Source organism: Lytechinus variegatus, chromosome 2, assembly GCF_018143015.1.
Source record: "Lytechinus variegatus isolate NC3 chromosome 2, Lvar_3.0, whole genome shotgun sequence".
NCBI lineage: Eukaryota > Metazoa > Echinodermata > Echinoidea > Temnopleuroida > Toxopneustidae > Lytechinus > Lytechinus variegatus.
Window position 1 is genome coordinate 52,529,458 of NC_054741.1, and position 13,005 is coordinate 52,542,462.

The 13,005-nt window shown below is 35.1% G+C and overlaps 1 protein-coding gene across 1 annotated transcript in view; it reads left to right on the forward strand.

Annotated features, from left to right (window-relative positions):
• LOC121408336 (DNA repair-scaffolding protein-like) overlaps positions 1-12,534 on the forward strand; it is a 49,800-nt gene extending 37,266 nt beyond the window's left edge. Inside the window, exons 11-15 of the mRNA XM_041599769.1 lie at positions 7,845-8,181; positions 8,842-8,973; positions 9,582-9,672; positions 10,424-10,544; positions 11,839-12,534. Of these exons, the coding sequence (XP_041455703.1) occupies positions 7,845-8,181; positions 8,842-8,973; positions 9,582-9,672; positions 10,424-10,544; positions 11,839-12,015 (858 nt within the window). The 3' untranslated portion in view covers positions 12,016-12,534. The remainder of the gene's footprint in view (positions 1-7,844; positions 8,182-8,841; positions 8,974-9,581; positions 9,673-10,423; positions 10,545-11,838) is intronic.
• Positions 12,535-13,005: the final 471 nt, after the last annotated feature.

The following is a 13,005-nucleotide window of genomic DNA, read 5'->3' on the forward strand; positions in this document are numbered from 1 at the left end:
ATCCTTGACTTGTCTAGGGGTATTTTGGAGGTTTGCCAAATAACATCTTAGGATCGATAGGGCGAGGACTTTCTAGGTTATGCAGGCTTATAACACTGGGCTTGAAACCCCCTTTAATTTAAGTCCACCCCACCCCCCCCCAAAAAAAAAAATCAAACAAGTGTAACACCGAAAAATTCATTGCTTAAGTAAAACTTTTTAAATATAACTTTCATATATTACTTCTTAATTTTGAGCATTATTGTGTGGTTTTGCTCTCTATTCAAATAATCGTTTCCGTGAGGTGGACTCGCCCTTTATAGGACAAGTCCACCCCAACAAAAACTTGATTTGAATAAAAAGAGAAAAATTCAACAAGCATAACACTGAAAATTTCATCAAAATCGGATGTAATATGAAAGTTATATGGCATTTTAAGTTTCGCTTCATTTCACAAAACAGTTATATGCACATCTCGGTTGGTATTCCATTATTTTAACATTTTGTGCTTCGGGCAAGGAGGTCCTAATCGTCAAATTCGTAAAAATTGAAATATTGTATAGTTCAAACTATAAAAAAACAAAAGAAATAGTTAGTAACATCATCGATTCTCTCATTTGGATGTATTGGCTCGTTCATATCACAATTTTTTTTTAAATAAGCGAAACTTTGAAATGTCATAACTTTCTTATTTTACATCCGATTTTAATGAAATTTTCAGCATTGTGCTTGTCTGATTTTTCTCTATTGATTCAAATCAATACTTTTCTGAGTTGGACTTGACCTTCTCTCTCTCTCTCCTTCTGTCACATCGATCGACCCTCTTCAATTATCCTCTACCCAGTTTGTTCATATAGGCAGCGGAAGGGGGGGTCCAGTCCCCCCTAAATTTTAGGTGGGGGACCGACCCCCCAAAATTTATGTTGACAACTTTTTGTTGTTCTTTTTGCTTGTCATTTTTTTTTCCTGCATCCCCCCTAAATTCAGGTGGACTCCCTAAAATCGTTGTGGTCCGCCCTAAAATTCTGGTTGATAACCTTTTTTTGATTCTTGTCAGATTATTTCTTTTGTTTTGCATCCCTCCCTAAATTTTGGGTTGATAACCTTTTTTTTTTTTTTTGCTTGTCAGGTAATTTTCCTTGCGTCACCCCCTAAATTTCTGGTTGATCATAAACCCCCCTTTTTTTTCTTGCTCCACCGAGACATTTTTTTCTTTAAAGACATTCGTCATCTCAAAATAAGTTCTGTGAAATTTCTGAAGTCTGTAAATCCGTCTCTGTAGCTTAATGTCTTTTTTTACATACTTTTTTTAAAAATTAGTTCTTGGAAAAAATAATTCGATCTATTGTTGACAGAGAAATATCACAAATTCACATGCCACAAGTAACATAAGCCCAAGTCCTAGTCCTACCGTACATGTACCTCTAGCTTGTAAATTTTATTGTCCTTTCACAAATAAAAGATGAAATAATTTTCAGAATACCTTGTAGATCCAGTCCTTGTCCCCAAAATCAGTCTATTTCGGTCAGGATCTATGCTTCGCAAAAAATCAATTTTTTTTAACTCATCCGAAACGCCAGATTTTCAGTCTTAACTTAAGTCAAGTTTCAGAATACAGGCTACACGGTCAGTATTTTCGTGTCTCGTGATATTCTTCTGTCCAAACATGACTGATAAACTCATAAGACTTGGTGACATTTGTGAATATTAATAAACTGAATATTTATTTGAATCATGGTTTAAATTCATCACGCTTCCAGAGAAATCACAACAATCGATAACTCCCCCCTGGAGTTTTGAAGTTTTTGGAAACTTGCATTGGTAATTTAGAATTACCACACATGTATTTGAGCACATGGGACTACATAAAGTCTACAACTATGCAGTTCACCAGCTTGTCTTATCTGTGAAAAGTAATCCCCTTTTCTCTGTTTCCACGGTCGTCACGATAAGTGCAATTATACGTGCCAAAGAACGACATCTTAACCTTTGTATCAGGTATAAATTCACATTGAAAAGTGCTGTTGTAAGAGTTGATCTGGTAAGTATAATTAAGAATTGACACTATTGCCGTGAACCAGACTCTACTCCGATTTTGGCTTTTTTGGGGGAACTCGGCGTGCGGAGGTACCAACTTCCGGTGCTTCACCACGGAATAGGCCAATCAGCGTTATTGTTCCCATCCAGGTAGGGGTAGGGGAGAGATCAGTGATTGGAGTACATGGAAGAGTAGTCCTTGCCTTACATCACTATGACATCCCATATGCGGCCAATTTGAAATCTCCATGGGTAGAGTGATTACGAATATTTTTCGTAATATTTACAACTTTTAAAAATTCATATCTTTCTTTTTGTTTGTCCAATATTGTTCAAATTTTCACCTATCAACTTGTCTGATTTTTCTTTTCCTTATAAAAACCAAGTTTTTATTTGGGTTGGATTCCCCTTTAAGCATAATTTATACAAGAAATCTGCATAAACCATGGACTCAACCGTGGGTTTTCAAAACCACCTTTGTGAATTCGGGCCACTATGTTTGGACAGAGTAGAATCTGCCATGATTTTGCACAGGGAAGGTACATGTAGACAGTGTGACACTATTTTATTCTTGGCAGAATGAAGCTGCTGAAAACTGCTTATCTAATAAAAGAGAGCCAATGGAGCAAATTAGAGAGTCAAAAGGGGCGTAAGCTTTCAATCCTAGCAGAATCTTCGTCGGAGGCAAAATGACAAACATAAAGTGGAACAAATGTAACATAGACCACATACATGCAACAGCAACACTAGAAACAAGGAGACAAAAAGGGCATTAGAGAGTTGTGATGACCAATCAGGTTTAGAGAAGGGGATGAAAGCAAAGGAGTAGGCAGACACAAAGGGAAGTTAGTGTAAGGCCAGTGAAAGACCTAAAGCTATGAGGGATAAATTTTATTCAATCAGTTTCATATCAATTTGCACTTTACTATGAAATTTCAAGATGAGCATTTATGACAGAAGCTGCTGAGCAATCTAACAATATACATGTATTGTTTCAAAAGAAAAACAATCATTTTTAGCCCAGATGTCATATGTGAAGAAAAAAAATACTGTGAGCCTTATTGTTGGAGCTTCCTAGTTCATGTAACCAAAGCTTGTTTACTAATGATATACAAATAGCGAAGAGGCATGAGTGCGATGGTGCGAGATTTCGCATGAGGTGAAAGATGCTCTATTCAACGAGACGTCAGCCGAGTTGAATAGAGCGTTTCTTTCTTTCACCGAATGCGAAATCTCGCACCATTGCACGAATAAGAATATTCGCTATTTGTGTTGTACAATGCCTCAGAATCTAGCGATAATATGGAAAAAACAAAGAGTTTTTTTCCCTCCAGTAATCTACGAAAAGGGAGCAAAAATATTGAAAGCGAAAAGCAAAATCCCACAAGCCGAGCCCACAAGCGCACATGATCTTGGACAGCCGCATTTAGCCAGCAGGCTGTACGCGCATTGTCACCTTATTCAATGAAATCACATTGTGACGTCACCTCCTAAAGCCATGCAATGGTACATTTTGGATGGTACGTCTTGTGTGCAACGGTATGAATGTGTGACATTCAGCCTCCCATTTGATCGCGTACAACAAGCTAAGTAGGCGTTGTACAATATTCAACACTGTTCCTGAAAAGTTCAACAATGAACAACACACATTGTTGTGTTTTTGTGTTTGACTTTCACTTTTCTATGAAAATTGTATGCATTATCTCCAAATAGGACCTTTTGAAGTTAAATTAATGTATGATGATGGGAGCGGGAGTGACGTTGGATGGACTGTTTGACGGTTCATGAAATGAATCAATCTTAACCAAGCTAGCATATGATGGATTGCAAACTAGTCGTATGCTACCCACTGCCTAGTATTTAGTATCCTCTAGCACAATTTGAATAAACATTGACAAGTTGGTGTAAATGGGCGTTTTTTTTTTTTCATTTTTTGTCTTCCTTTGATGTAAAACATGATTGGACCACAAATTTACCATGTATTTTTATGATTCAATATCTCCATGATTCAATCAAGAAGTTCTTGATAATCAAATCTACAAAATGATACAAACAAAAAGTTAGTGTGTGCTACATGTATCATCAATTCTTTCATTTGCATATTCCTGTGTTGTGCATATAAAACTTTGAAAAAGTTATTTCCAATGTCTCTGTTTTAATTATTTGTTTATTCTTTTTTTAATTCTTTTGTGTTAAAATGGACTTGTTTGTGTACACTTTTCCCTTTTAATTTAAACATGAAATTGAAAATTTTGTTGAAATAATCTTGTCAGTATCAGTTTACAATAGATATTTCAATGTGGCTGACTATGGCGATTCGAGTCGAGCTTTTAAGATCTTTTATCAACCTTTCTCTCTTGTTAATCTCATCATTATAGTTTACCCCCCCTCCTCCGTTTCCTATTTTTAAAAATTAATTTCCTCCCATTTTCCCCAACTTATCTTTTGTCTTCCTATGAAACCTAGATCTCATTCTCTCATGTATCTTTGTTCATACTGTCATGTTTCTGTCAATTGTTTTGTCATTGTCGGGAAAGGGTTTCCTGTTGTTATGACAGGATAAGCGTTATAATCATCACCAGGAACCTCAATTTGAGTTCCATTTTTTCCTTCAAATCACACCTCCCACTTTCCTGAATTTGTTTCTGCTCCCAAAACAGAACAAACTTAAAAACAAACTAAACACAGTAACCCACGTTCATACACATGTGTTACATGTATGCAATGCATCACTTGTTTTTTAGTGTTACTTGCAATGATATCATCATTATCAATGAGAGTGCTGTTACTAGAACTATTATCAATGATGTTGTTATTGCTATCAATAAACAGGATTCGGTGGCAAAATATTTCTATTTCTGATGTTACCTCTTTGGCAGCCCTGTTTAGTGAGCTCCATACAATCTATTTTCTGGAAGCTTGCTGCAGTGGGGCACTGTGTCGTGAATGCAATTGAGATATTTTTACATTCACGCTGTTACAATGGTGATTCTGGTCAAAATCAGATTTTTTTTCTCCATTTTAGATTGATTTTCTTTAAAGGAAAAATTACTCTGGTGTTTTTATTTTGTTCTCTTTTTTTTTGGGGGGGGGGTGTTTTTTTAATTATATACAAGAGTTTCTAATGGTTTCATGGTACCATGAAACTTCACAAGTTGAATAATTATATACAAATTATATTTATAGGTGGAAAGTTATCAAACAAATTTTTCTTTACATTCAAGCTATTTTGTAATGGTGAATCTGGTCAAAATTAGCTTTTTTCTCCATTTTTTATTATATACAAGAGTGTCTAATGGTTTCATGGTACACCATGTAATAATACGTGGTGTACCGTGAAACCACTACACTCCTCTTCTTCGCTGTGCAGACTTCACAAGTTGCATAATTCTATACAAATTATAATTATGGGTGGAAAATTAGCAAACAAATTCTTTATAGTGAGAATAGGGCCTAAGAGGATGTCATGTATTTGAACTTTCCAGAGTGGCCTTATTTACCAGGGTCCACCGCTAGTCCTAGACAATGAGTTCCAAATGTAACATGGGAGCTTAATTTTTTATCCGGATTGTTGTGGTAATTTGCCCTTACTCATGAGGTCGTGCCGGAAAGTTAGTGAACGTGAGTTTGGTGAGCTGCCCATGTTAGGTATTGTTTATAAATGTTATGTCTTTGTCCTTGTTTTTAAAGTAGGTGTTTAGGCCAGCTAGCACTTTCCCAGCTTCATGTACTTATGAGTGATATTTCCTTATCTCTACTGATTATTTTATGAAGTGTATGTTCTGTGGACTCGGTTTGTTATTCAAACCAGGGAAGTGGGAGGTTAGAATGAGCCTTATCATTTGTCTCGATCTAAATGAAGATGCAATTATTTCAGCCCTATTGTCAAAACCCATTCCAATCCTTATCTGCATAAGAATATACTCAACATACTCTAATGAAATCATGTCTAAAGCTAGGCAATTTTTTTTTTGGGGGGAGGGAGGGGCAGCTTTTCACAAATTGTTTCCTAAATCTGAACATTGGATAAGCTTTAATATTACCATGAATAGGGATTACCAGAGCTCTTTTTTTTTAGTTTCAGGACTTTAAAAAAAATCCTTTCCATCTCCAAGCTTACTTTCAAGATTACTAAATGCTACAAATGATTTTGTACAAGAAATGGTGAGATCTATTGGAAGTGTTACCTTCTGATTTCTGAGTTATTTCCTGGGGGATGTAACATAAAAGTAAGCCAAAATTTGTACATAACTGAAAGTCAATGGCAAACCATATTTAAAAAATTACCATTAATTACATATATAAAGCTTATACTAACCTCGACTTGCCTCAGAGGCCAAGGGCATTAAGAATTGCTATTTGCTAGAATATCATAATTATGATAATAATAGGCATTTGTACATAATACCACAGGGAATGATTTTGCTTTGCAAATTTAAATAGCATTTTTGGTCACAAGAGAAAAGCTCTCAACTATGTAATGTACAGTCCTATGTAAAAATATGCTATACAAAAGTCTTTATGCATAGCAGTATTTCAAAAATGTGGAGCAAATCGCAATGCAATACCAGGAAAATTATTCCCTGTACCATCTGTGTGGGTTCTTATGTTCTAGCCGAGGTATGGGGTGTTCTATAATGTAACATATATCCTGCATATATGAAATAGAAAGGGCATGTTAGCACACAACACAGGCTCCATCCATTCCAAACCATCAAGAAATGATAAGTCATCAGAGTTAATGAGTTATGTAAACACAGAAGAGCAAATAAAAACAGAAAAAAAATTGTATTTGTCATGATATGCTTTAATATAGAAATTGTAGGATTATAATACCTTATATGTTCTTGTAGGTTTCAGCTGAAAGTAAATTTGATTTTTCAAGAGTTTTCAAAAGAAAACAACAAACATTAGACAGAAAACTTTTAAAGCAGTGGATAATAAAATGGAAATGGTTTACAACTTACCACAGTTGGTATTAGTTTGGGCTGTTGTGGTTTTATTGTGGCTAGGTGTTTTGTGAACTAGTCTTCCTTTTCATTTACAAGTTCTGTATGCTTGATGGGTGCTGCCATTCAATAACAAAAGGATTCAACTCTGTGGAATGAGTTTTCTAGTAATTGAGGAAAATGTGTGATTGTTTTAAGTGGAAATATATGGAGTCACTTCCTGTGGAAATGCTTATATTTCCATGAATTTAGGGCTATTCCAACTACGATTCCTATGCTGTACAGAAAATACCCCCCTCCCTAAAAAAAAAAGTTAATTTTGATAAAAATTGGAGTTGCTTCCTTTTGTCATGGGATGGCAGAGTGGGTGTGCATGTTATTTTGTGGTGATGTATATTTGTGACATTTGCCACATACAGGTGCATTAAACAAAGAGTGATGTAGCATTGACAGTACCGGTATTGGGTTTACCAATATTGTTTAAATTATTTATAATTTTCAGCGTTGAGTGTAATAATTGTCACACAATAGTTCCAGATCCTGAAATATATGTAGTAAAAGTATACTGTCTGTGACGTTTAATGCAGTATTCTTTTGTTTCCATGTAATTTTATGAAAGAAATATGCAGCTTCAAGCTCCCTGCATTTGAAAAGATTTTGACCCCCCCCCCCCTTTCTCTACCCTCTTATAAAAAATGAGGATCTTCCAAAATATGAAAATCAGTCATCTTGCCCGGTTGCCCCTCCCCCTTTTTTTAACACAGACATGTATATTTAACAAAATCTCTGAAAAATTGTCATGGCTAGACCTATTAAAGTGAATGACGTTAGTGAACCCCTCAATCCAATAGAGACTATATGTTTATTTTACTCTTTCAGAATGCCAAGTGTCCATGGAAACGGACAAGCTTTCTTACCACACCCCTCCTCCTCACCTCGACAAACTCGCCATCCTTGCATCCTAAAGATAGCTCCAACAAATCCTCTGGGAGCTGGTTCCTGTTCCTTTCTACATACACCGGTCAACATCAACAGCATTCATCCATTCAGGGAGAAGAGATCAGCAACGGTCATAACAGATCAGACCAGGATCAGTATGTGTGTTTACATGTGCATCAATCTCACGTTTTAAACCAAGAAGTCCAGGCGAGGTGTGCGAGTAGTGGAAACAGGAAATTACTGTGCAGAGATGTTCACATTGCATCTACGGAACAAGGTCAGTCAATGTATATATATTTTTTCTTTCATTTATGTCCTTAGCTGGCTAAGAAAAGTCATTGAAAATCACTGCAATTTAATTTGAGATCATCAAAAATTGTGGTGATTTGTCATTGAGTGATTAAAGAAAATTATATATTTTGTTTCTAAACTTCTATCCTAATCTGTGTTCCATGACAATGCTCTTTACAAGAAATAATTTGATAATTAAAATCATGAAATGGTTAGAGTATATGGCCCGTATTCTGAAGTCAGGTTTAATAAACCATGGTCCAAGTCTGTTTTAAATTATGGGGAGCCAAAAACTCGAAAATTCTGCTTATATTGTAGGCCTATATTTTTTATGTTTACTATTCTGTTTTTCTTTGCTTTTATAATGAAGGAAATATTTCAGTTATCATTCTGAGACAATTATAAATGATTGGAGTGCGATTGGAGTTGATAAATTGAACATGTACGAATAGAGACTTGTGCCCCAAATGGCTCTTCATAGTTAACCTACAACTTTAAACCAGGATTTAATTTGTCTAATTCCGAGTTCAGAATACGGGCCTATGTGTTTTCCAGCATTAGGAACTAACACACACAAAAAATTTGATAACAGTTATCAGAAAGTAATCTGGATAAACATATATATTTTTTTTAATTATTCATATAGGAGTGCAGTTGAACGCTGATGGTTTCAGTCAGATTAGTGTTGTTGATGAGTCAGACAATGAGAGTGTATCGAGCCTTTCACTTTCATCTCTGAAAGTCGATACAAGGTTACATTCATTGGTTAGTGTAACAGGTAAGATGTTCATCCAATTTGCCATTTCCTTCTTTTCTGTATTTTTGGTCAGGTGTTCTATTTTTAATCTAAAAAGAAATTAATGGTGGCAATGGTAACTCAGATACTTGTCCTATTCAAATGTTATAAGATTTTTTTTTGTTCAAGTTGCAGAAAAGAAAGTTTGATCCTGTGATATTTTTCTTTATGGGTTTACTGTAGGTGTTATGGCAAAATTTGATAAGTTTTCAAAGATTTAGATAATCAACTAAGTGCTATTGTCATTTATTTATTTCTAATCTGTGCCCATATGCAAGGCTCCACACTAACATTTTTTCTTGGTGGCCAGATCGGTCCACCCTAATCATCAATTTCACAATTTTGGTGGATCACGAATCAAATTTAGTAGCCTGAAACATTATAAAACATTACTATTTATCAAAATTTTAGTAGCCCAACTGGGCCACCAAGTGTTGGCTTTTAAAGAATTTGAGTGGCCCAATGCTCATTTTTGGTAGTCCCGGGCCACCGCTAATGTCGAGCCTTGCCATATGGATATTGATTTCTTTCAAATGATTGTGTTAATACTCAAATAATTCTTAGTGCCCTTGCCTTTTATGCACCACTAGGTAATATTTGTGGAGTTGAAGAAGAGTCTGCTTGTAGCTGGCCATCTTGCCCTCTTTGTGGAAACAACCATTTAGATGGAGGGGAAGGCAGGTATGGATCTCACATTGTCATATATTAATGATGGTAAAGGTGATGATGATGATGATGATGGTGGTGGTGGTGGTTGAGGGTGATGGTTAAGGATGATGGTGGAGAATGAAGATCTGCAGATGATGACGATGATGATGATGATGATGATGATGATGATGATGTTTATGTTGATGATAATGTTGATGATGATGTTGATGATGATGATGATGATGATGATGATGATGATGATGATGATGATGATGATGATGATGATGATGATGATGATGATGATGATGATGATGACGATGATGTTGATAATGGTGACTATGAGGATGAAGAGGAGAAAGACAATGATAATGGTGATGACTGTGATGCAGATGATGATGATGATGCAGGTGATGATGTTGGTTCTGGCTTTAACTGTGGTAGTGGTGGTGTTGATCAGGAATCGTGATGATGATGAATGTGATGGCGATTGTGGTGCTGTCATCCAAGACTTATTGTAGAGACATCAAATGATGTCACTTATATAACTGCAACTGTATATATGTATGTATCTAAATAAGGAGGGGAAAATTACAAAACATATGAATACAGCCATAATAATTACTTTTAAAAAGATAGAAAATTGGAAGAACATAAAACTATTTCTTTTATACTGTATGGAATGTAGAGCTATATAATTGTGTAATTGTTTTATTTCTAAATGGACTTTGTTGAGCAATCATCTTGTACATTATTCTATCATTTCCTTCCTCAATTTCCTCCCTAGTGGCTTTATGCTTCATTGCCTTGAATGTAACAAGGATGTCAGCTCACCGGTTATTAGAATGCATCTTGTTGTCTTACTCACCTGCCCCAACCTGCCTACAACTCATGCAATAAAAGTAAAGGTAAATCATTTCTCTTTTTACTTTATTTTTTATAATAAAAAAACTAAGGATGAAAATGAGGATGTACAAGTTCCCCAATAAAAGTTTCAAAACTGTAAGTTGTTGCTTTATGTTTTATTTGTTCAAGTATAGAGGTTTTATTTTAACCATACACTCAGCATAAATGCTGAATGCTTTTGGTATAACATGATCTATTTATATAGTTTTCTAATTGAAGTGTTTTATACTTTCACCCACCATATGTGATTGCTAGGGGAATTATGATTGACAGATCAACACCAATCTTCTTTCAAGTATACATTTAGGAGAAGCATTAATCTGGAAATTCTTTAGAGATCATTACATGCATTTGAATAATTTGTTTTGATGATAACGGAAGAACTGTTTGAGAGATCAAGTTCAAACTTTGCTCACATGTGCAAAGTGGATGGACGGTGATCTGATTGTCTTGTAGGGTCATGAAGTCAAGGGTCACAATAGTTATTATAAACCTGAAAATATCCCCTTTCTTGCAATAACTGAAAAGCAGACTATTGGTTCAACTTCAGACTTGGCTCATGTATGGATATGTGAGTGAGGATGATTTGATTAGATTGTTGGTTGTGTAAAGATGGTTGTGTAAAATATAGCCTTGATCTGGCAGAGGCGGAGATATAAATTCCAGCAGCCGAGAGTGTATTCTATCTAGGTATATCTACCTTCATCAGATTCTTCAATTTGTTCTGTAAAAATGACCAAATGCTCATCTAATCAGCTCCGTCACCTAAATTTTTTTTTAACATTTTTCAAATTACTGCTCTAAGAAAAAGTTCCTTCCTACAGCTCAAATTAAATTCACACTTCCCTCATATCATATTTTCAAATCTTCTCTTTTTGAATGTAGTTTATATTTTTTATTAAAGGTAAAAGACAGTTGCAGCGAACAATTATTTCATGAAAAAGTCTTTTAAATCAAGGGTACTTGTCAAAATATTATCATACATCTAGATCTGGTACATTAATGTAAACTTATCTTTGTAAAATCGTGAAATCTTAGCTAAAAATAGATAACTCTGATGATCACTAACAAAGAAAAGCATATGTGGACAGTGTATTACTATTGCTTCGAAAATACCTGACATTTGATGGAATTCCTTGCTTATTTTGCTAATTTCTCAGCTATTACACATTTTCTTCCTGAGCTATTTGGTACTTATTTTTATTTATACATACAAACACTTTGGTGGTAATTTTATTGGATTCTGTTCAAACCTATTTTGAGATCGTTACCACAACTGGTATTTATCTTTAATAGTTGCTCCAACCAACTATCGAGTCCGTCTTGCCTTCTTCATCTCAAACCAGCGGAGGTCATGATTTGCAAAGCATTCTGGGAGTACTCGTTGGACCAATCAACTGCCTTGTTAACTCAGTCAATGAATTACCACAAAGAAAAGAATATCGTTTGGAAGAAGTTTTACTATGCAACTGAGGACCTCTATGCAAAAAATGAATTTGATGTTAGAAATAGGGAAGTCAGCATTCAAAAGGAAGTTTACCCTAGATTGTTACTGAAGTTGTAACACATTTGGATTTCAATTAACATGTTATGAATTCACTGTGACATAACTTCCTAAAAACTTGTGATTTTATATGAATTGCATAATAATAGTAGTCAACTTTGATCAACCTTTTACTACGTTGTTCCTCATTTATGAATCTTAGTTTTCAGATTTGACTTCCCCAAAATGTGATCTGCCTTTGATAATGTCTTTCCTTTACTCTATAGTACTATGATGCTAAGTAATGATGCCAAAGTTTTCATATTGTGTATATTATTTCTATGTTTGGTTAGTATGTAATGGTGCACATGAATAAATATAAAGAGAGAAGGGTGAACCTTCATTCTATTCAAATTGTATTGTACATGTAGTTCAAATATAATTACAAAGCTTTATGAATATTGATTCTTCAGAAAGACAGAAAGTGATACTGCCCATACACTGAGTAAGGTGTTCTGAAAATAATCTGTGCAATAAATCTAAACACAAAAAATGACCACCCCCCCTTCAAAAGGTAAGGTTGTACAATAAGAAAAAAAAGAAAACATGGACACAAATTATAATGGAGGAGGCAGGAATGATAACTGTTTCATGAAACAAGGCCCAGTGGATTAGTCTTCGGACTTTGAAACAGAGGGTCGTGGGTTCGAATCCCAGCCATGGCGTAATTTCCTTCGGCTAGAAATTAATCCACATTGTGCCGCACTCGACCCAGGTGAGGTGAATGGGTACCCGGTAGGATTTATTCCTTGAACGCTTAGCGCCTAATAATATGGCAGCTCAGCTACAGCCGGGGTAATAATATGATACCAAGTATCAAAGCGCAGTTGAGTATATGCATATAAAAACTGCACTATATAAATGGACATATTAATATTATTATTATTATAGTAGTGCTCAAAAGTTAATGAACACTACCA